Source organism: Hypomesus transpacificus, chromosome 15 (genome assembly GCF_021917145.1).
Source record: "Hypomesus transpacificus isolate Combined female chromosome 15, fHypTra1, whole genome shotgun sequence".
NCBI classification, from domain to species: Eukaryota; Metazoa; Chordata; class Actinopteri; order Osmeriformes; family Osmeridae; genus Hypomesus; species Hypomesus transpacificus.
The window spans coordinates 8,791,805-8,813,951 of record NC_061074.1 but is presented as its reverse complement, the minus strand read 5'-3'; the positions used below and the strand labels follow the sequence as shown (position 1 = coordinate 8,813,951).

General features: G+C 48.7%; 3 protein-coding genes across 5 annotated transcripts in view; all 3 read left to right on the top strand.

Moving 5' to 3' along the window:
* Positions 1-448: 448 nt before the first annotated feature.
* On the top strand, positions 449-5,196 carry eif3k (eukaryotic translation initiation factor 3, subunit K). Of its 2 annotated transcripts, none has more exons than XM_047035478.1 (8): positions 449-802; positions 1,185-1,283; positions 1,614-1,734; positions 2,790-2,867; positions 3,102-3,168; positions 3,421-3,498; positions 4,662-4,787; positions 5,089-5,196. In XM_047035478.1, the coding sequence occupies exons 1-8, from the start codon at positions 741-743 to the stop codon at positions 5,118-5,120; spliced, it is 663 nt and encodes a 220-aa protein (XP_046891434.1). In that variant the 5' UTR covers positions 449-740; the 3' UTR covers positions 5,121-5,196. The 2 variants fall into 2 exon arrangements, with proteins under 2 accessions (XP_046891434.1, XP_046891435.1); XM_047035479.1 differs by having other exon boundaries at positions 453-802; positions 2,793-2,867.
* A 204-nt stretch (positions 5,197-5,400) lies between these two features.
* zgc:85932 (uncharacterized protein LOC405875 homolog) lies at positions 5,401-14,699 on the top strand. Its single transcript, XM_047035475.1, has 20 exons — positions 5,401-6,087; positions 7,682-7,751; positions 8,163-8,281; positions 8,772-8,905; positions 9,183-9,354; positions 9,530-9,601; positions 10,320-10,411; positions 10,577-10,651; positions 10,918-11,081; positions 11,210-11,367; positions 11,585-11,793; positions 12,217-12,259; positions 12,348-12,422; positions 12,541-12,601; positions 12,751-12,815; positions 13,103-13,171; positions 13,675-13,753; positions 13,896-14,012; positions 14,276-14,334; positions 14,531-14,699. The coding sequence occupies exons 1-20, from the start codon at positions 5,872-5,874 to the stop codon at positions 14,555-14,557; spliced, it is 2,076 nt and encodes a 691-aa protein (XP_046891431.1). The 5' UTR covers positions 5,401-5,871; the 3' UTR covers positions 14,558-14,699.
* A 2,199-nt stretch (positions 14,700-16,898) lies between these two features.
* The window catches only part of actn4 (actinin, alpha 4), a 35,931-nt gene continuing 30,682 nt past the window's right edge, over positions 16,899-22,147 (top strand). The window contains exon 1 of one of the 2 annotated variants that reach the window (XM_047035474.1): positions 16,899-17,215. In XM_047035474.1, the coding sequence (XP_046891430.1) occupies positions 17,084-17,215 (132 nt within the window). In that variant the 5' untranslated portion in view covers positions 16,899-17,083. The remainder of the gene's footprint in view (positions 17,216-22,147) is intronic. The other variant, XM_047035473.1, reaches the window with a different exon arrangement.

Sequence of the window (22,147 nt, the reverse complement as noted above, 5' to 3'; positions counted from 1 at the left end):
TAGACACTGGCGTTTCCTTATCAGTGAGGCAAATGATCTCCGTTAACTGTCCTGACATTTAGATCGCCCCGTATCTGGATGGCCGACGCCAAAACATCGAAGCCCTTCTCGATCTTAAACTTGTGTCAGAAACAGACAACCAACCACAATCAACTCTCAACCCCACTTGTGGGCATTGAACATGTGGTTAAGAGTTATGATAAGATGCTATGATAACCGTTTTTATGGCATCTAATTTGATCAGCTAATATTGAATAAATCTTAGGATGTGGTCAATGTCTGTATATTCCTTGCAATTCCAAATGTTACGGAATATCCGAATATTACGAAATATTAGGTTAATGTTTCAAACTCCGTTACACTAGGGAGCGACATACAGTTTTACTCCCGTCTAGTTTGACTAGGAACCATAATCGGAATCATTGGATTGGTCGATTTCCGTTGACGTCAGGAAGCAACCGAAAACTATTTCAATTACTCATTTTTACCAGGCTTTTTGCATATGTTTTGTGCACATCTGGCTTCCTATATGCCTTTTCACCAACACAATATTTTACTGGTAAAGCTAGACACTGTAGTTGCGGTAGTTTCTACTGGTCCGTCTAACTTCCGGTCCCCAAAACACGGTCTTTTCCGTTCCAAGCGGTTTGTCCCTCCGCCCGCTTTCCTTCTATCCGTCGACCCACGTGTGGATTTTAGTCGAATTTCCACCAGAAATACCGACTTCCAGATTGGACCAAATGGCGTCGTCCTTCGAACAGATGAGAGCAAACGTAGGAAAGCTCTTACGAGGAATCGATAGGTACTTTAACTTGTGAAACACGGCTGGCAAGTGGATGCTAGCTAGCGCTAACTTTAGTCTATTAGCTATGAAGCTATACAGTGGAAGCTAAAATGATAATGCAAACAATATCTTAATTAATGGCGCATGCGGGAATTGTTGCAGTATCACCATAATTACAAACAGAAGTCGTCTCTACGTCTCCCTCTGAGATTAACGTTTTTGTTTGTAGCTGTCATGCAAGAGCGCTAGCAGCGAGCTAGTCTGTTGCGGTTTTTAGGTAGCTTATTGCTATCAAAGCTAGCTGACAAGCGGCTTTGTGTCGCTAGTTGTTGCCAGACAAATTTAACGCTAACTATTGTTGCTGTTGTCCACGGCTTGACATCACTGATCTCTCTCCCAGGTATAACCCAGAGAATCTGGCCACACTGGAGCGGTATGTGGACACCCAGGCTAAAGAGAACGCTTACGACCTGGAGGCTAACTTAGCCGTCCTTAAACTGTGAGTTACTCAAACACTTACAAAACACAGTACGAAGGGATACACGGTATGATTAAATGAACTCGACGATCGTATCAGTATATGTTTGATGATATATCCTTTCCCCTAGTCGGTGTACTTGACCAAATCCCGCTAGAAATGTCTCTGTCCGCGGCAATGTTAGAACCGTGGTTTCTTCCTTGTCTTGTCCACAACGCTCTTAACATTTGAATTGTATAACTCGTTGTGACAGAGGGCTTCACATACTGCACCGTAACCAACCTAAACCCTCAAGGAAGACGAGGTCAAACTCAGTTAGACGTCTGTCTCACTACGATGATGTGTCCACAGGTACCAGTTCAACCCAGCCTACTTCCAGACGACTGTGACATCCCAGATCCTGCTGAAGGCTCTCACCAACCTGCCACACACAGACTTCACCCTGTGCAAGTGCATGATTGACCAAACACACGTATCCTTTTGGTGCGATGATGACACCAGTGTCAGTCCCTGATGCTGACTCTGCAAGTACCCTACATGGTCACCTGACCATCACACCTATCAGTTTCTTGTATGTCTCACACCCAAACTACAGGCAGTAATGTGAAGTTGCCCCCCATGTGGCTGTAACAGCTGTTTCTCCTCTGAGAAGGCTGTCCACGATGGAGTGCTCACCCACAAGACCACTGGGGAGTTAGGACCCTGCTGCTGTTAGGTGATTACACCACCTGGCCTGCAGGTGGCGCCAGAACTGATCCATAATGTGTTTGATGGTGTTGAGGTCAGGTGTGTGGGGGTGTTGAGGTCAGGGGTGTGGTGGTGTTGAGGTCAGGGGTGTGGTGGTGTTGAGGTCAGGGGTGTGGTGGTGTTGAGGTCAGGTGTGTGGGGCTGTTGAGGTCAGGTGTGTGGGGGTGTTGAGGTCAGGGGTGTGGTGGTGTTGAGGTCAGGGGTGTGGGGGTGTTGAGGTCAGGTGTGTGGGGGTGTTGAGGTCAGGGGTGTGGTGGTGTTGAGGTCAGGGGTGTGGTGGTGTTGAGGTCAGGGGTGTGGGGGTGTTGAGGTCAGGTGTGTGGGGGTGTTGAGGTCAGGGGTGTGGTGGTGTTGAGGTCAGGGGTGTGGGGGTGTTGAGGTCAGGGGTGTGGGGGTGTTGAGGTCAGGGGTGTGGGGGTGTTGAGGTCAGGGGTGTGGTGGTGTTGAGGTCAGGGGTGTGGTGGTGTCTGCAGGACAGTCAGGTCTTCTTGACACCGAATTCAACAAAATGTATGGTATAAGGTATAAGGTATGTTATCTACTGCTGGTATTTTACATTGTGTTCATTTAGCAGATGAAACCTGACCGGTTTACCTGTGGAGAGAGTGGCCACTGTCCATCCTGGCTTTGTTAGGGTGATGGTGTGGGGGCTGCACAGGGGTGAGAGGGATGGGGGGGGACTAAGCCACTTCTTTGGGAGGAGGGGGGAGGAGGGGGGGGGGGAGGGCACCTTGGGGGTTAGCTGTTGGTGGTCAATGCGTTTCCTTGACTACAGTGTCGCAGCAGGAGGAACGCCCCATCAGGCAGATCCTCTACCTCGGGAACCTGCTGGAGACCTGCCACTTCCAGTCCTTCTGGGTGAGGACACACACACACACAGGCACACACACACACACAGGCACACACACACACACAGGCACACACACACAGGCACACATACACAGGCACACACACACACACACACTTTCCAGCATGGAGCATTTGTTTGCAGATCAAGAGCTCCCAGGTTCAAATCCCCCTGTTTGCTTTGGAGAAAAGCGTTTGCTAAATATAAAACATTCTTATTAATGTTGTTGTTGTTGTCCACCTCAGACCAGCTTGGAGGAGAACAGGGAGCTGATTGACGGCATCACAGGCTTCGAGGACTCTGTACGCAAATGTGAGGTCAACCATGTAGATGTCTTCAAACCACGTTTTGTATTTCTGTTGTAAAAGCGTCTTTGGGTATGACAAAGTGCTGATTATCTACAAAGGTGTGTGTGTGTGTATATATATATTATTTTGTATATCTATTATTTAATATATATATATATATGTACATTTATAATATATAATTTACATTATACATGTTTTTAAATGCTTCCTCAGTCACCAAAGACAATACCAAAGTATTTATTCTTTCCCTCCTCAGTTATCTGTCACGTCGTTGGGATCACCTACCAGAACATCGAGCACCGACTTCTGGCTGAGATGCTGGGAGACCCCTCAGGTAAGATCTACACATATACAGACTATATATAGAGCCCTCAGGTAAGATCTTCAGATATAGACTATATACAGCCAGCTAGACTAGTGTGTGTATATATATTAGTGATGGGAAGTTCGGTTCTTTTTACTGATTCGGTTCTTTGAATCTCGTTCAGTAAAATGAACGAATCTTTTTTCGAGTCATTTGTTCATTTCAGGGGGGGGGGGGGGGGGGGGGGTTGGGGGTTGGGGGCTATACGTCCACTGCAAAGGACGTATAGCCCCTATACGTCCACTGTAGGTTAGTGCATGACATGTGCACCAGCAAATACTATTTCAAAATAAATTCCTGCATTAAAATAATGTATCATGAGTTTGTATGATTTGGTCGTGTATTATCACACTAGCACTTAATTATCACGTCAAACAATTACACTGCACTAAACTGTAAGTGTAAATGTAAAGTGAAAATAACAAAACCAGTCAGTATGATGACTTGAGCGAATATCATTCATTCACGTCTTACTAAAACAGCGGCCACGCGAAAGGGAATAAGGAAACTGTTTCCTCTACTAAAAAATACAATGCGGGTCACGTGAAAAAGGGATCCAAAGACTCGTAGAAAGACCGAGTCGGGAAAGGAACGAATCGTTCGTTTCCTCTTGCTACAGCCTATACAGGTCACGTGAAAAATGATCCAAAGACTCGTAGAAAGACCGAGTCGGGAAAGGAACGAATCGTTCGTTTCCTCTTGCTACAGCCTATACAGGTCACGTGAAAAATGATCCAAAGACTCGTAGAAAGACCGAGTCGGGAAAGAAACGAATCGTTCGTTTCCTCTAGCTACAGAGCCTATGCAGGTCACGTGAAAAATGATCCAAAGACTCGTAGAAAGACCGAGTCGGGAAAGAAACGAATCGTTCGTTTCCTCTAGCTACAGAGCCTATGCAGGTCACGTGAAAAATGATCCAAAGACTCGTAGAAAGACCGAGTCGGGAAATGAACGAATCACTCGTTGAGAGGACTCGTTACTCCCGAGTCCTTATAAGGATTCGTTCAAAATGAACGAATCGTTCACGAACGACACATCACATATATATATACAGCCACCTAGCTAGCTATATACACACTCGCTGCGTTTGAGAACTAGGTCAGGCTTCCAAGCCCGTGTCCTGTGGTGTGCAGAGACGCAGGTGAAGGTGTGGATGAGTAAGTACGGCTGGACGGAGAACGAGGAGGGCCAGATCTTCATCTTCAACCAGGAGGAGAGCGTCAAGCCCAAGAACATCGTGGAGAAGATCGACTTTGAGAGTGAGTCCTGTGTCCAACAGAGTGTAACCACGGACTACCAGCAGAGGGCACCAACCGCCGCACGTCATATGTCCGTGTTGTGGTTGGCGCCCTCTGCTGGCATTAAAAAGTGCCGTTGACTTGGTGGCGGTGGGGGGGGGGGGGGGGGGGGGGGGGGGGGGGGGTAAACCTTGCCCAGGGCACCAAATGTGCTAGGACCGGCACTATGTTTTTAAGTTCATAAATATCCTATTTTATGCAAAACCTTCGAAGAGATTTCCTTTCTTCTCCCATAATTCTTTCTGGTAATCGTCTTTCCCAGGTGTATCCAGCATCATGGCCACATCACAGTAGACCTCACCAACAACACACCCACAAACACATCGCAGAAGTCAACATTTTCACAATAAATGTAAATTATACTTTCAAACTGTGAGCCTTGGGTGTTAATTTTCACAATCGAATTTCTGTGAGATGTAGTTAAGTATCCATTTGTGTTGGATGTTTTAAATACTTTTATCAACTTGTACCTCTGGTCGAGATTCTACTTGTTGTAAATGTTGGGTGTTGAGCTGACTGCTACACATTGATACTTAAGTTCTGTGCGGAAATGAATTATTCCCGGAAACAAGCAGTGTGTCCTTGTTCAGGATGTACACCGCTACCTTAGTCCAGAACAGAAGCTGAAAAGGATGGTGGTTCTATCGACTTTAAAAACTTAAACGGACAACTGCTGTCTGCGGGCTAATATCACATACCAGTGGAGCCATCGTTTACGTAACGCCACCGACTTGTCTGCGCCTGCACTTTTCACAGTTCTGATATACTCAGGGCGGGGGGAGTTGCACCGTAACATACAGGCTACGTGTTAAAACGAAACGGTGAATAGCTTAGCAGCAGTGTGCAACGACAATACTTTACACAGCGGCTAACTTAGAATACAGGTGTGCTGCGTGGAGGGCGTGGCCTTTCTGCAAGGTAGCCTAAATGAGGAGGCGATTATAGGGAAACAAACTCCTGTGGGTTGTTGCGCACGACTTAAAACCATACGTTTGTCAAGGGGTTTCAGTTCCTATGTGGGATATCGATACATTTAGAAAAAGTTATGAATGACAAGAATGAGAATCCGCCTCCTTCCCCGAAGAAGCAGGAGTCCGTGGAGGCGCCGAGTGATCCGCTCGGAGGGTCAGGCCGGTGGTTATCCACGACATTCAGTAATTCCAAAAACGAAAACACAATAGTGGATGACAAGCTGTTCGTGGACCGAGACTTTCCAATGGGAGACGTTCTTCAGCCCACTATGAAGTGGAGACGCCCGAAGGTAGACTAAAGCAACGGAATTTACCACTAAAAAAGTTTAACATGTTGCTGGTTGGTAGAATACCATAAGTGAATAACTTATTGAATTGATTTTTGTTGTTGTCGTGGTACATTTTGGGGGCAATGAATCAGACTGTCTCTGAATCACACACTCGAACGTAACAGGAGATATATAATTGCTAGTAGGTCCATTGTGAGATATTTTGCGTTGCTCTTCTAAATGACTCATTTTAAAATACGGATTTATGTTGCCTTTGGGTAAACTAGTTTCCATGTGTGAGCTAGGAGACAATGGAGTGTCAATGGCATAATTTCCAAAGGCCTACAGTCATAAAGATCTAATAAAAGTTTATGAAGACCTGCGGTACACGAAAGACAACTTAAGGGCATTTAGTCCCACCTACAGATTATAGTGCATTTACAACCGAGGCCTTGTGTGTGTGTGTGCGTGTGTGTGTGCGTGCCGGTACTCGAATGACCGGAGACCACAAACAGGTTTTGTCATCTGTAACGACAACATTAAACTATGACCAGCCAAAAGCCCCAGACTCAAACAGTATAGTTACATAAAAGTCTTCTGTAGAAGCATTCTGGCAAGCTAAGTCATTCTGCTACTGTTAAGTCTTGGCATTCAGTGATGTGGACATACATCTAAATGTTGGCCAACAGGTCTCATAAACCACAGATTGTAAGTTCCTGGAAACTAACAAGGTCCTGTTTACCCTCACCTCAACCCTACCTGGACACGCCTGTAGCTAGTGACTAACTGGCTGATCGGACGAATCATTAAGACAGGTAGCTGGATGGGATGCTGGCCCTCCAGTACCAGGGCTGGAGAGACCAGAGCTGGAGAGACCAGAGCTGGAGAGACCAGAGCTGGATAGAGCAGGGCTGGAGAGAGCAGGGCTGGAGAGAGGAAGGCTGGAGAGAGCAGAGCTGGAGAGAGCAGAGCTGGAGAGAGCAGGGCTGGAGAGAGCAGGGCTGGAGAGAGGAAGGCTGGAGAGAGCAGAGCTGGAGAGAGCAGAGCTGGAGAGAGCAGGGCTGGAGAGAGCAGGGCTGGAGAGAGGAAGGCTGGAGAGAGGAGGGCTGGAGAGAGCAGAGCTGGAGAGAGCAGAGCTGGAGAGAGCAGGGCTGGAGAGAGGAAGGCTGGAGAGAGCAGAGCTGGAGAGAGGAGGGCTGGAGAGAGCAGGACTGGAGAGAGCAGAGCTGGAGAGAGCAGAGCTGGAGAGGAGCAGCGCTGGAGAGACCGGGGCTGGAGAGACCGGGGCTGGAGAGAGCATCCGCGACGTGACCTTTATGTTTAATCCAGCTGGGTCGTTCTGGGAGTCTGCTCCTGTGTAAATGAAAGAATTTCAACAGCCATGCCTGAACCAGTCTCAAGAAACACACACACACTCACACACCAGACACACTCTCACACACGCACACACTTGCTTTTAGACCAGTGTTTGATCTGTGGGCTGTGCTAGGTATGATTTGATTATCAGATATAAGAAGACATGAGAGCGTGCACACACACACACACAGCCCTTAGCCCTGCAGTGCAGCTCAGCGAGCAGCTTGTTGAGACCTGCTGTGTCGTGTCGTCCATCCAGGATATCTGCCCGGCGCCTCAGTTCATCGTGGATGGAGCCACTCGTATGGACGTGTGCCAGGGCATCCTCAGTAAGACTGCACGCACATCACCTGTCCTCCTCTCCTCTGCTCTCCTCCTCTCTTCAAATCTCCTCTTCTCTCCTTTACTCCTCTCCTCTTCTCTCCTTCACTCCTCTCCTCTTCTCTCCTTCACTCCTCTCCTCTTCTCTCCTTCACTCCTCTCCTCTTCTCTCCTTCACTCCTCTCCTCTTCTCTCCTTCACTCCTCTCCTCTTCTCTCCTTCACTCCTCTCCTCTTCTCTCCTTCACTCCTCTCCTCTTCTCTCCTTTACTCCTCTCCTCCCTCTCCTTCACTCCTCCCTTGTCCTCCATTCTCTCCTCCCTTCTCCCTCTTCTCCTCCTCCATTCACCTCTTCTCTCCATTACTATTCTCCTGTCCAAATCCAGTCTAACCCCCCCCCCCCGTCTCTCTCTGTGGTAGATGACTGCTGGTTCCTGTCTGCTGTGGCGTCCCTGTCCCTCTACCGCCCCTTGCTGGAGAGGGTGGTTCCTGAGGGCCAGAGCTTTCAGGAGGGCTACAACGGACGCTTTCACTTCCAGGTCTCTGATGTTTCTCCCCTGTCTGTCTTTATGTGTGTCTGTTCTGGTACGTCTGTGTGTATGTGTGTCTGTTCTGGTACGTCTGTGTGTCTGTTCTGGTACGTCTGTGTGTCTGTTCTGGTACGTCTGTGTGTCTGTTCTGGTACGTCTGTGTGTCTGTTCTGGTACGTCTGTCTTTATGTGTGTCTGTTCTGGTACGTCTGTGTGTCTGTTCTGGTACGTCTGTGTGTCTGTTCTGGTACGTCTGTGTGTCTGTTCTGGTACGTCTGTGTGTCTGTTCTGGTACGTCTGTGTGTCTGTTCTGGTACGTCTGTGTGTCTGTTCTGGTACGTCTGTGTGTCTGTTCTGGTACGTCTGTGTGTCTGTGTGTGTATCAGGTTTTTTTTGTGTTCTGGTACTTCTAAGTGTGTGACTTTGTGTGTATGTAGTTCTGGCAGTAGGAGGAGGTGTGTAACTGTGTGTGTAACTGTGTGTGTGTGTGTGTGTGTAGTTCTGGCAGTACGGCCGATGGGAGAAGGTGATGGTGGATGACCTGCTGCCCACCCAGGACGGCAGGCTGGTGTACCTGAGCTCCTCAGAGCAGCAGGAGTTCTGGAGCGCCCTGCTGGAGAAGGCCTACGCCAAGTCAGTCCCTCAGCATGTCAGAGAGTGTGTGTGTGAGGGTGAGAGGGTGTATGTATGAGAGTGTGTGAGGGTGTGTATAAGAGTGTGTGTGTGTGAGTGTGTGTGAGGGTGTAAGAGAAGCCCTCAGGATTCACTGGGAGTTTTATAGAGATGTTCCGCTCCTGTTTAGAGTGTTAAGAACTGTTGCCAGTGACAACCTTTTCCCCACTGTCCTCCCGGCCCCTCCCCCCTTCCCCCTATCCCAACCCCCCTCCCCCCTACCCCCTCCCTCCCCCAGGCTGAAGGGAGGTTACCGGGCGTTGAACATGGGCTTCCCCCACGAGGCCATGGTGGACATGACGGGCGGGGTGACAGAGGTGCTGCTGGTGTCCTCCCTGCCCAGGGAGCTGCTCTCATTCCTCAGACCCCTGCTGGACAAAGGAGCCCTCATCAACTGTGCCAACTCCCAGGTGATCTGAACCTTGCTGCGTGTGCAGGCTTAGAGGAGGGAGGCATGTAGCTTTCGGGTCAGAATAGCTATGGAGGTCATGTTTAAATACGTTTAATTTGATTTTGCAGATGCCTTTATCCAAAGTGACTTACCAAGAGTTGATCTAGAGGGTAAAAGTGCATGTGTTTCTCCAGGGCTCCCTGGAGCAGAGGAACGAGCTGGGGATCATGTTCAGACACGCCTACTCCATCACCGGCCTGGACCAGGTAACACTGCCCCCTACAGGCACAGCAGAGCAACCACCCCCTCAAGCTGTCCTGCTTCTGGGCTGTGCACACTGCAGGGAGATGTTGAGTTAGGCAGACACTGCAGGGAGATGTTGAGTTAGGCAGACACTGCAGGGAGATGTTGAGTTAGGCAGACACTGCAGGGAGATGTTGAGTTAGGCAGACACTGCAGGGAGATGTTGAGTTAGACAGACACTGCAGGGAGATGTTGAGTTAGTCAGACACTGCAGGGAGATGTTGAGTTAGGCAGACACTGCAGGGACAGCTGTCTGTCCCTGTGGAGGATAACTGTCCTTCATATCTGCTCTCTTCCTTCCTCATCTGCTGCCCCCCCCCCCCCTCCCTCACACACACCTCCCTCTGTCCCCCCCCCCTCCCTCACACACACCTCCCTCTGTCCCCCCCCCTCCCTCACACACACCTCCCTCTGTCCCCCCCCTCCCTCACACACACCTCCCTCTGTCCCCCCCCCTCCCTCACACACACCTCCCTCTGTCCCCCCCCCTCCCTCACACACACCTCCCTCTGTCCCCCCCCCTCCCTCACACACACCTCCCTCTGTCCCCCCCTCCCTCACACACACCTCCCTCTTTCCTCTCCTCCCCGAACCTTCCTCCCCAACCTCTCCTCCTACCTCTCCCTCACTCCTCCTCCACACTCCCCCCCCCCACTCCTCCCCCCTCCCTCGCTCCCCCAGGTGAAGACCAAGAGTGAGGTAGTGGACCTGGTTCGTGTTCGGAACCCCTGGGGCAGGGTTGAGTGGGAGGGGCCTTGGAGCGACAGCAATGGGTCAGCAAACCAGCCAATGAGCACTCAAGACCTCACAATAGAGTTACTTGTAATGGAATATTGATTAGTGACACTGTGTGTGTGTGTGTGGGTGTGTGTGTGTGTGTGGGTGTGGGTGTGTGGGTGTGGGTGTGGGTGTGTGTGTGTGGGTGTGTGTGTGACCAGGCCAGAGTGGAGTAAGGTCAGTGAGGCGGAGCAGAGGCGTCTGAACAGGGTTGTGAAGGACGATGGAGAATTCTGGTGAGTTCTGTCTGCCTGTCTACCTACCTGTCTACCTGCTTGTCTACATGCCTGTCTATCTGCCTGTCTCTCTGCCTGTCTACCTGCCTGTCTACCTGCCTGTCTACCTGCCTGTCTACCTGCCTGTCTACTTGCCTGTCTATCTGTCTGTCTACCTGTCTGTCTGTCTACCTGCCTGTCTGTCTACCTGTCAAGAATAATGACTATGAACTTCCCCTACTTTCTCTCTCTGCTCTCCTGTCTCTCTCTCCTCTCCCTCCTCCCAGGATGCAGGTGTCAGACTTCCGTCAGAACTTTGAGATGATGGAGGTGTGTCACCTGACGGAGGAGTCCCTGAGCCAGCCGGGCGGAGCCCAGCACCCCTGGCACTGCACGCTGCATCAGGGCAGCTGGGTGGAGCGCCTCAGCGCTGGAGGATCACCCAGAGGAGGCAGGTGGAGGAGGCCCGGACACACACATGGGACAGTCTGTGGATAGCTTGGCATATGTATACATGCATGTGTGTTTCGTTAGGATGCTTAGTTCTGTGTGTGTGTGTGTGTGTGTGTGTGTGTGCAGGCTGGTACTGGCAGAACCCTCAGTTCCACCTGACCCTGCTGGAGGAGGACGATGACCCCTGTGACCCTGAGCTGAGCTGCTCCCTGCTGGTGGCCCTCATGCAGAAGCACCAGAGACGCACCGGGGTCAACCTGGCCATCGCTGTGGACATCTACCAGGTACACACACACACACACACCTACCAGGTACACACACACACACACACACACACACACACACACACATCTACCAGGTACACACACACACACATCCACCAGGTACACACACTTACCAGGTGCACACACAGTCACTGTGCGCTCAGACACACAAGCGGGTACTCAAACTGACAAAAGGAATGTGTTTGTATATCTAAGTGTGTGTGGGTGTGTGTGTCAGGCAAGGGCCCCAGGTGGCTACCTGTCCTCCCTGGACCTCAGCCTCCTCCGCCCCGTCCTCAGCAGCGGGGCCTACGCCCCTCGACGGGAGGCCGTGATTCGCGGTCGCCTAGCACCCGGCCATTACATCATCATCCCTTCCACGGAGCAGACCAATCAGCAGGGAGAGTTCATCCTGAGGGTGTTGACAGAGAAGGGGAATGCTGCGATGTGAGTAGGCAGACTTGTCCTGTCTAGAACTACAACAGGAAGTTCTGTCTAGAACTACAACAGGAAGTTCTGTGTAGAACTACAATAAGTAGTTCTGTCAACAGACAGACCTCTGACATGTTTGACTAGATATCTCTTACAAGGTGTTACACTGAACAAATACAATATTTTAGGGTTAGCATTGACAGACATTGTATAGTTATCCTCTTCTGGAACATAGAGAAATTATGTTTTCATTTAGCAGACACTGTCATTCGGCACCCTCTTGATCTGCAGTCAAATGCTCTAACCACCAAGCTGAACCACAACTAAATAAGTCACAGACACGGGCAGAACTGCCTGAACATGGACGGTGAACTTGTGTTGTCGACGTCCTTCACAGAGACGGTTCAGACATGACTGTTTGGTTCCTTCTGTTCACAGACCTGCAGACAAGCCTGGGACTGAGGGAAGCACACCTGAACAGGTACTGGAGATCAAATCAAACACACCCAACATGTTAGAACTTGCTGTTTGAGCCCAGGTTTATCTGCATGAGTCTGTTTGTTTTGCAGCCCCTGTCGCCCCACCTGTCTGCTCTACCCTCCACTGAGGAGGCCCGGGCACTCTTTAAGAAGCACTGCAACCAGGCGAGATGACACACAGACACACACCACTTCTCTCACACACACACACACACACCACATACACACACTCACACACACACAGCGGTTCCTCACGTCCTCATGCTGTCTATCCTCCCACCAGAAGGGGCAGTGCAAGCCCCTGGAGCTCTACAACCTGCTGACAGAGGCCATCAGAGGAGGAGGTCGGCTGTTAACCTTTGACCTCGAGCATGACTCAGCAGTTATTTAACCTCTGACCTTGAGCATGACACCGCAGTTGTTTAACCTCTGACCTTGAGCATGACACAGCAGTTCTGTACAGTGGTAACATCAGTGGTGTGTCTGTCTGCAGTGCTGGCAGGTTGTGAGAAGAGGCTGTCTCTGGAACACTGCAAGAGCTTGGTGGTGTTAGTGGATGTATCCTTTACCCTGCTGGAGGTGGAGCTCCTTCCTGTCAGGTCCTGCACACGGATCACCGTCAACATCCAAAGGAAACAAAACACCCTTGTTGTCTGTACTCTGGGTTTGTCTGCAGGCGTCTGAGATATCTCAATCTGGTCTTTCATCTAAAAAACAACAAACTGACAAAACATGAAGGCTTTGGGCCTTTTGTCTGCGGAAGAAACCCAGTTGTTTTGGTTCCTGAGCCACTGCTCTGCTCCCTCCCTGAACCCTTGACCCCTTGACCCCTTGACCCCGTGCAGAGCCAGGGTCTGGCCCAGCTGGACTGGACAGCATTCCAAGCGCTGTGGGACAAGATCAGGATATGGACGGTGAGGTCAAAGGTCGCGCGATGGTCACTGCTGTAGACAGACTCAGATTATGAAAAAACATTTGCCCTGATAGTGTATTAGTGCTCAGAAGGGTGAAGTAGTCACTATTAGCAGCAGTAAAATGAAGCTTATTGATTAGTTTGCACTTCGTTCAGCATCCATGTAGTTAAACCACACAAGATACTGAAGTTCATTGCCTTTTTGTACACCATAACAACCTGGTCCATGGAGGAGAATGGATGATTGGACATCCATGACCTTCTGATTGACCAGGTCCCGTCACACTCAGGGGAGAGAGAGTTAATAACATCAAACACTTGAGACGTGTCCGATTCAATCATGTCTGAACTAACCCAATAACCACATGCCTCTTCAGAGTCACTCTACTGGCTTTATTGCATTAGACTGGGGTGATTCAGAGTTGATTCAGTGGCGTTCAACACCCCCCCCCCCCTCTCTCTCTCTCTATGTGTCTTGTCTCTCTCTCTCTGTTCACTCGACAGCATATATTCCTCAAGTTTGACAGGAATAAATCACAGAGTTTGGAGTATCCGGAGGTGGCGCCTGCTTTGAAGGCTGCAGGTAAACTGATCCTCTCCATTATGACCTCCAGGGGGCGCCAACACTCCTCTCAGTTCACTCTCTCAGCCCACGCCGCTTTGCTCCCAACCTGCAGCATCTGGACATCTGTTGATCTGTGTTTGTGTGCTCTGGTCTGGCCCAGGCTTGCAGGTGGATGACTTCATCCTGCAGCTGATCGGCCTGCGCTACACTGAGCCGGACATGACCGTCAGCTACCCTGGGTTCCTGTTCCTGCTGATGAAGCTGGAGAGCATGATCCGTGAGGGGGGAGGAGATGGGGAGGGGGAGAGGGAGGAAGTGGGGGAGGAGGGAGGATATAGGGAGGGGGAAGAGATAGGGGAGAGGATGGGGAGACGGGGGAGGAGATGGGGAGGGTAGGAGGGGAAGGGGGAGGATATGGGGAGGGGGAGGGCATGAAGGTGCACAGAGGACGTAGGGAAGTGTGAGAGACAAGGGGGGAGGTGGTGGAGACATGCATGAGGAAAACTCATAATTAACAATTTTCTCATCTTCCTTTGACAGGTAAATTTCAAGCTTATGACATGGTGGGAATGGGTACCATATCTATCAGCTACAGACAGGTATGGATTACACACACACTTATACACACACACTTATACACACACTCACATACATACATTACACATACACACTTCCTCCATTCTCATCCTCTCTCTTAGAAGGCCCCTGTACTGGAACCACTAGACAGATTTAACATCTTATTTTGTTAGTGGACGCTCTTGTTATTATTGACTGACTCGCTCTCTGTCTTTTCAGTGGCTTCATATGACAATGTACAACTGAGCGTCTCCTTTCCAGCGGCACTAACTTTCTGTTCCTTCTTAAAGGGTTTTTCATTATTGTTTCCGTTTTCAACATGTAACTTTGTGACACCTGAAGTTGTTTTAATGCATCCTAATTGCAATAAAGATTTTATATAACTTCATCTTGTTTTTGTCACTTTCTTGGTGATAAACGAGGTGGAGATAATCCTAGCCATGGCAACCGAGCATCACCCCATGACGTTATGGTGACGTAATGGTGATAATAATTGTGATACATTTGATCTGTTTACACCGCTTATGTTATTACAGTGTGTCTTATATAGCTCCTTTACCCAGGCTTGTGTCAAGACACTGCAAAGGAGGGCATGTTCTTCATTCAGCAGACAGGTTATCCAAACAGAAGTAGGAATCGTGTGTGTACAAGCAGATGATCAGTCCTAACGGTATTGCAGTGGTCAGAACCAAGTAACGGTGACACAGTGAAACAATAACGTATCCTCAACTACAAAATTACATAATTCTGAATTATTACAACCTTCCTAAACGTTTTTTCGAAACCTTTTCTTTAAAATATTTTTAAACCTTTTGAAACTTGTTTTTCAAAGCCATTTTAGGAAAACATTTTTTCAACCTTCCAAAATATTGTTTCGAATAGTTTTTTTCATATTTTTTCAAACTTTCAAAACTTTTTAAACCTTTTTAAAAACCCTTTTTTCTACGGTTCAAATGGCTTAATGGTAGAGGAGAAGGTTATTGTTTCTAAGGAAGCGTTCTTGTAGCATGATGCTCTGTGACTGGGAGGAGAAGGAGGGCCTTGACGTTTGGTATGTGTAAATATCCTTTCTGGAAGCATCCCAATGCTATGATAGTCCTGCTGTATGGGGGGGGGCAGAAGCTGCACATTCCAGACACGGGGGTCTGGGGGTGAGGGCGGCTGAGGTTCAGCAATTTCCTGTTGCGCCATATTTGTTAAGACTTCTGTCAAAACGACAGCATGAATTGTAGAGGAAACTGAAGTTTGAAGAGTTGTAGCTGGATTGTTAGCTGCCTACACCCACAGACAGACGCGCGCGCGCACACACGCACGCACACACATTGGTATTTGTAGAGTCCTAAATCTCACATTTGGATCTTCGTATAACAACATCACATGTTGCGATTTACTATTTCACTGTCACTTTTAATTGGCCGGACAAAGGGTGGTCATTCAAATTAAAGAAAATAAGTCCAAGTTAAGTTAGTGGGACAATTTAAATCCTATTTCAGGCCTAACTCATCTGTAGTTTATCTTTCACAGAGCAGTCTCACGAGGCCGAGTTTGTAACGGCGATGTGTCCAAGGCTCACGGGATCCCCTGGGAATCAAGTAGAGAGCGATTAGGAATGTGGCACTTCGAGCCCAAACCGGACGACCCACGGTACATCAAAGTGGCGCAAACGGCCCAGCAAACGATCATCACGGTATGCTGGGAGGGGGGGGGGGGGGGGGGGGGGGGTCTCGAGCTGGCTGCTGACGATAATCTACATGGACACACGGGTCCGAGCGTGACCTACTTCCTACAGTGTCGAGGCATCTCAGTCACACACCGCTAGCCTATGAAATTTTTATGGTAAATATAATCCGCCTTAATGCCCTCCCCTACGTGCTACGGCTGCACACCAGCGGGGAGGCGGAGGAGACTAAAACAAATGTCGCTTTTCCTCGATGCACCTGCTCGAACACCGCATAAAAGTAGCGGTGAGCCTTCGGTAGGGCTCGAGGCTACAGTGATCACGCCAGGAATGATAAAAATTCCGAGGATGTAACGATACAAAAGAGCCAGCAACGCTGGCTGTTAAATGATGCAGGGTGTTAGCCAGCGCTTGCCCTGGATAATACATGATAGGGGTGGGGCTTTCATGACCATATTAGATTAGTGGAACAGAAAACGAGTCGCGTTGCCTGTTGGAACCAAACAAATTGAGAGTTACGAAATAACTGTCAATTTGTGTTCGCCCACGTCTACGTAGAGAATCCCAACACCGAAAGTGATACGCTGCATCGCTTCAAATAAGCACGCGGAAGCTGCAGCAAAAAACTCAGTTTTTAACGCCGTAGTTGCTGCGCCGTGAGCCTCCGTTTATTGTGTGCAACGTTCATCACAACGCAGAATTTGAATGTAGATAAACTCAAAGCAATAACATCCCATCAGTAGCCTAATAAAAGTGCCTGGGAACTTTGTGTTGTGTGTCATATCATATGGCCATTTGGGGGCAGTGTTTCAACGCATTATGAATAATGTTGAACATGGATAGGCTCATATAAATATTCATGAGCTATTTGGGCCTACGTAGGCTATTCGAAGTTGTAGGAGCGGCTCGCTCGACCACACCATTCCCTCCTCGGGTGGAGAAACATTCTTCTGAAACGGGGATTGTTCAGTGCACGGACCGGATATTCCTGCCCGAACGTTGAAAGCGGAGTGTTGCCGCAACTGGGTCACATCCCGTTTTGCTTTTTCGCTGATAGAGAGAGAGCTCGGTAGCACAGTTCGGGTGTAGTTGATATGGTAGATTATCACGCTACAAATAATCAAAATCAATACTCGTCGGCCGAACCTCCGACATACATGGAACAGGAAAATGACTGGGACCGGGACCTGCTCCTGGATCCTGCTTGGGAGAAACAGCAGCGAAAGGTAGGAGGAAGAGAGGGAAAATGGCTGGGTCTCGGGAGGGAGAGGTCGGGGACTGATTTGGGGCCCGAGTTTCCAGTTCATGCTTTCAATCTAGAAACGTTTTATTGTATTTTTTTTGTTGTTGTCAGATGTAGACTATTCTTGCCTTGGTGTCGCTATGGTGATACCTTTCCACATGCGTCATTGTCCACAGCAACCTGTATTTTCTCATCCTAAAATAGAGGGGCTAAGGAGATTTTTTCCCTTCGTCTATGAATGAAACAAAGTACAAAGTATCAGTTGTCTGCAGCTTGGCTGTTGTTCCAGTAGCTATCCCTACAGGCATGAGTTTTCAAAGATAACCGGATGCACGAATGCGGCTACAGTGCAACATTTTCGAAAATGTCGTGAAAGGCTCAAATGGCTTGTCAAATTGTGCACCCTTTAGTGTTATCTGATGTCCTGGTTTTAGGCTGATAAGGCAATGACGAGTTTCTTACCTTTTTTTTGCTCAATCGAGTCCAACATTTTTGTTGTCGCACTTATACCTAGGCCTCTACCTCAAAAAATATTTTTAGTTCTCCCCCCCAAACTTGTCTTTAATCCCCCTTTCGCCCATGTAGAATCGAGTCCCTGACATTGTGAAATAGCTATGTAGAAAACGATTGAGGATAATTCGAGGTAGCGTTGCCCAACAGTGTGGAATAATTCAGGGTGTGTTGCTATGCATCTGACAGACGAGATTTTTTGAATTCTTTTTTGATTTTTTTTTTCTGAAGCGAGACATGCATTATAAACCGTATGATTGGCGTTTTGACCGGAATGATACCACATTTGTTTGATATCATAACCATGAGGCCGGCTTCCCTCCCCGTTATTGCCTACCATTTAGACGTGTTTACTTATTGAAGGCCAAAGTTCCTAAGGAGATAATTTTTGTCAATGATTCACTTAATATGTGACACAAACACAACCCAAAGCCATGTTCATCCTCCGCCCCCCACCAAATCTTGCAGCTGTTTTTGATACTAACTATCTCACAGATACTCGTTTGATTTGACCGGTTGTTCGGGGGCGTACAGTGTAGGCTACAATGATGGGACATTTATTTGAGCAAAGTCGAGCGGGGAACCAAGGGCAAATTCCTGCCGCGTTTTCACCCCTGCTGTGCCGGTTATTGCATAAACGTTAATGAATTCCCCTCATTAATGTATCAAAGGAGTGTGTTTGTGTGTGATTAAATGCACGGAGGCTATGCATGCGCGATCTCAAGCCTACCTAGACAATAAGTCTCTAACGTTATGGAATGCCTCGATAAACCATTGAAAAATGGGTAAACAACGTTTTTAATTTCTAGCCTGGTTGAGTCCGGTCCAGAGGTCCACTACAGCTACCCTAGTTACAGTTTTACACACGCACTCCAGAGCTCCATTCAGCTCAACAAACATATAATTAAGGATCAGCAACGCCAAAAAATCTGCCACATGCAGCGACATGCCACAGTACACCCTATTCTCCATGTCACCGCTTCTGTCGAATGTTTTTATAGTTTAAACAGACACGCGAATCGGACCGCCTGACACAGGAAACGGTACACTCCGTTAATGTTGACGTTTTTTAAAGAGCGACAGACCAAGGAGCCTCACGATTTTCTCAGGCTCGTGCTCTGTCCTGCTGTGAAACGGTTGTACTATTAGACTGGCCAGTTACACTAAACATTGTTGTTGTCACATTGTTTTCTTCACCGCGGGCATTAACAGGCAAAATACCCCCCCGCACTAACAACCCCTGTTCAGTACATTTACACTATGGTATTGAATGTGTGATTGCATGTATGGGTAGGATTCTGATTGTAGTCTGAATAGTATGTCACACCCTAGTCTTAAACCAACACACATAAACAGTCCCTCCCTCCCTCCTCCCCTGGTTCACTCATGCCTCAGTGCCCAGACTTGAACTCCTGTTTACTGTGGCACCATGACGGGTACAGCACAGTGTGTTCCCAACGCTGACAGTTTGAAGATGCGTCTTACCCTGACGCTGGCAATTTGAAAGATGAATCTCTTGGTGTTTCTGCTTTACTGTGATAGTGACGGCGGAGAGAGACAGGAAATGTAGGGGGAGAGAAAAAGAGGGGGTGAGGGCAGGGAGGAAATGGCCTGGGCCGGAATCAAAACGTGGTCGCTGCGGTAAGGCCTTAGCTCTCGTGGTGTGGGCTCGTTCCTCTGGTGTGCCCCTCTGCACTGGCAGTTTAACACGCTTCTCTGTTGTCAAGGAAACCCAGGGCAGCTGGGAAAGGTTGTGCTGGGTTCTTCAGACGAAAGTCACCCTCCCTCTCCTCCTCTCAGAACACAATTGGAGGTGTTGGTGACGCAACTTCATACAATCTCCTACTCTGTGCCTCTGTGGTGTTAGCTAGGGTTAGCTAGGGTTAGCTAAGGCTCCTGGATCCACACTTCCTGGTCTCACACTCACAAGAGTCTGGAGGCACTTTTCCAAGAACCAAGAACACATGTTGGAACTGTGCCGTAAGGAATAGTAGTCACGGAAACTGTCGACGGAACCAAATCAAGCTTTATTTGTACTGCCCTTTTAACAAGCAGTGTCACAGAGGTCTTCACTTACAACCATAATACTGTGGTGTAAAACTCCCAGGAAAACATGTTTAGAAACTTTGGGAGGAGCGGTTCAGTGAGGGATCCCCTTCTTCAGACACTGTCGGTGACGCAGAGAGGAAACCACAGCCTGCACACAATGATGCAGTCAGAATATTCCAAGTGAATGTTTGGTGAAACACGGATATTCAGAGTTCTGGAGCTCTGAGGTGTCAATCAGGGGAAGACGACCTACAGTTAAAGACAGAGTGAGACAGGAATCTCCTAACCAGCCATATCAGGTCTGTCCTGCTCTGCCCAATGAGGCAATCAGTCCCACCATCACACAAGAACAATCGGCCAATCAGTGGCCTTTTAACATGGAAATCTTGTCAGCCACTCCCAGTCCACAGTACATTGGGTGTGTGGCAGGCTGTTTGTTCTCCTTCCTCCTGTAGAGAAACACAGATTCCAGCTCTTTATCTGAGGGGGAACATTAGCCGGCTCTGTAGACTGTAGTTCTTGGTGAGGCCACTACTTGCGTGGCTGGAACCCAAGTTAGCAAGCCATGTAGTTAGCGAGTCATTCAGTTAGCTTGTCATTCAGTTAGCTAGCTTCATTCTGACTAGCTAGTCATTCAGTTAGCTTGTCATTCAGTTAGCTAGCTTCATTCTGACTAGCTAGTCATTTAGTTGGCTAGCTAGTAGGGGTGTAACGATACACTCAGCTCACGATACAATACGTATCACGATATTTTGAACAAATTTTAAATGAAACCGAAATTCAATTAACAGATTTATTTGCAAAACGTTAAACATTTTTTTTATAATTTTCTTTGTTGTACATACAATTAAGGTAACTCAGTTCAAGCGATTTCTGTGAATGCAATGAATAAACGCATGACACAGGTGCAGAGTAGGTCGCGTACTGGTAGCTCAACCAATAAGATCAAACGGACGTCATATTGTAAAAATATTGCCTGCGATATATATATTGTAACATTTTTGTGTTGCGATATATTGTTCCACAATATATTGTCACACCCCTACTAGCAAGCTATCTGGTAAGCTAGACAGTCAGCCTATAAGCCAGTCAGCTAGTGTGGCAGCTAGCTAGCCAGTCAGTCAACGAGCTAGTCAGTCAGTTCCCCAGTTAGCCAGCTAGCCGGCTAGGCAGGCAAACAGAAGAGAGGACAGACCAGAATGGAATGTGGTTCCTCTCTCCCTCCCTCGCTCGCTCGCTCCCCCTTTTTCTCTCACTCCCTTTCCTTTCTTTCTTTCTTTCCTTTCTCTCTTTTCTCCCACAGCTAGAGCATGCGGGGGAAACATTCCATTTGTGGCCCATTATAGCCGGCCAGGGGAGGGGCTCCATGGGGGCGGGATGGCCTGTTTTTTGCCCGACTGAAAAAGAAGAGGGGGTTTGGGGCAGGCAGGGCTGCAGATGTGGCCTGTGTGGTGCTGGAGGGAGGGGGGGGGGGCAGTGTTCCTGGAGGGGTGTCGCCCCCAGCTTCGTACCCATCCTGGGAGGGGATGGTGTCTACCCCCCCCCCCCCCCCCCCCCCGCTATGTTTAGGGTGTGCAGGCCTGAATATACGTGTTTCTGTGTCAGGCATTCCTTCCGGTCTGTTTCGCCCATCGTCTTTACTTCTCTCCCCCCCCTCCCTCTCTTTCTCCCCCCCTCCCTCTCTTTCTCCCCCCCTCTCTTTCTCCCCCCTCTCTCCCTCCGACAAGTAATCTACTACTGACACTCCAGACTTTACTGAATCTCCTGCAAAGCCCCAAAGGCACAAAGTCTGGCCTAGTAAGCCCAGGAACATACCACACACACACACACACCCACACACACACACACACTTAGAATTGTTTAGTTCCAGGAGTCTAAAGATGTGTAATATTCAGCCAGCTCTCTTGCTTGTTCTCCTGTGGTTTGTATCTACAGAAGTGTGCGGTATGTTTACTAGAAGTACCTCAGGCTGTGAAATGTGTGTGTGTGCGCGCAATGTTTACATGTTGTTGTGCTTGCCAGGTCAGGCCATGTGCCCTTGAGGCTTCGCAGGCGATTCAGTAGGAGAAAGGAATGAGTGTTTACGTGTGTGTGAAAGAGAGAGAGAGGGTTGCATTATTTAAGGGGTGGGGTTTCAGTATTTTCAACCTGGCTGGTGCCGTGCTAGCCATGGTTCAGTGGTGAACATTGTTTCATCTAAATAAACAAAGTTCTTCTCAAGCCAAGTTCATATGTGTGTGTGCGTGTATTTTACGTGTGTGTGTGTGAGAGTGTGTACTTACTGAGCCTCACTTCCAGAGCCCTCTGCAGAGGGCCCTGTGCCGTGGTAGCAAGCTTTCCCTGGCCTCTGCAGGTG

What these genes read in the sequence shown, in the direction of transcription:
- eif3k (XM_047035478.1), top strand. Translation starts at nt 741, where the DNA reads ATGGCGTCGTCCTTCGAACAGATGAGAGCAAACGTAGGAAAGCTCTTA. An exon ending in AACTTAGCCGTCCTTAAACT is followed by an intron (nt 1,284 to 1,613) that starts GTGAGTTACTCA and finishes ATGTGTCCACAG; the next exon opens with GTACCAGTTCAACCCAGCCT. An exon ending in GCCACTTCCAGTCCTTCTGG is followed by an intron (nt 2,868 to 3,101) that starts GTGAGGACACAC and finishes TGTCCACCTCAG; the next exon opens with ACCAGCTTGGAGGAGAACAG.
- zgc:85932 (XM_047035475.1), top strand. Translation starts at nt 5,872, where the DNA reads ATGAATGACAAGAATGAGAATCCGCCTCCTTCCCCGAAGAAGCAGGAG. An exon ending in TCAACTGTGCCAACTCCCAG is followed by an intron (nt 9,355 to 9,529) that starts GTGATCTGAACC and finishes GTGTTTCTCCAG; the next exon opens with GGCTCCCTGGAGCAGAGGAA. An exon ending in GAGAAGGGGAATGCTGCGAT is followed by an intron (nt 11,794 to 12,216) that starts GTGAGTAGGCAG and finishes TTCTGTTCACAG; the next exon opens with ACCTGCAGACAAGCCTGGGA.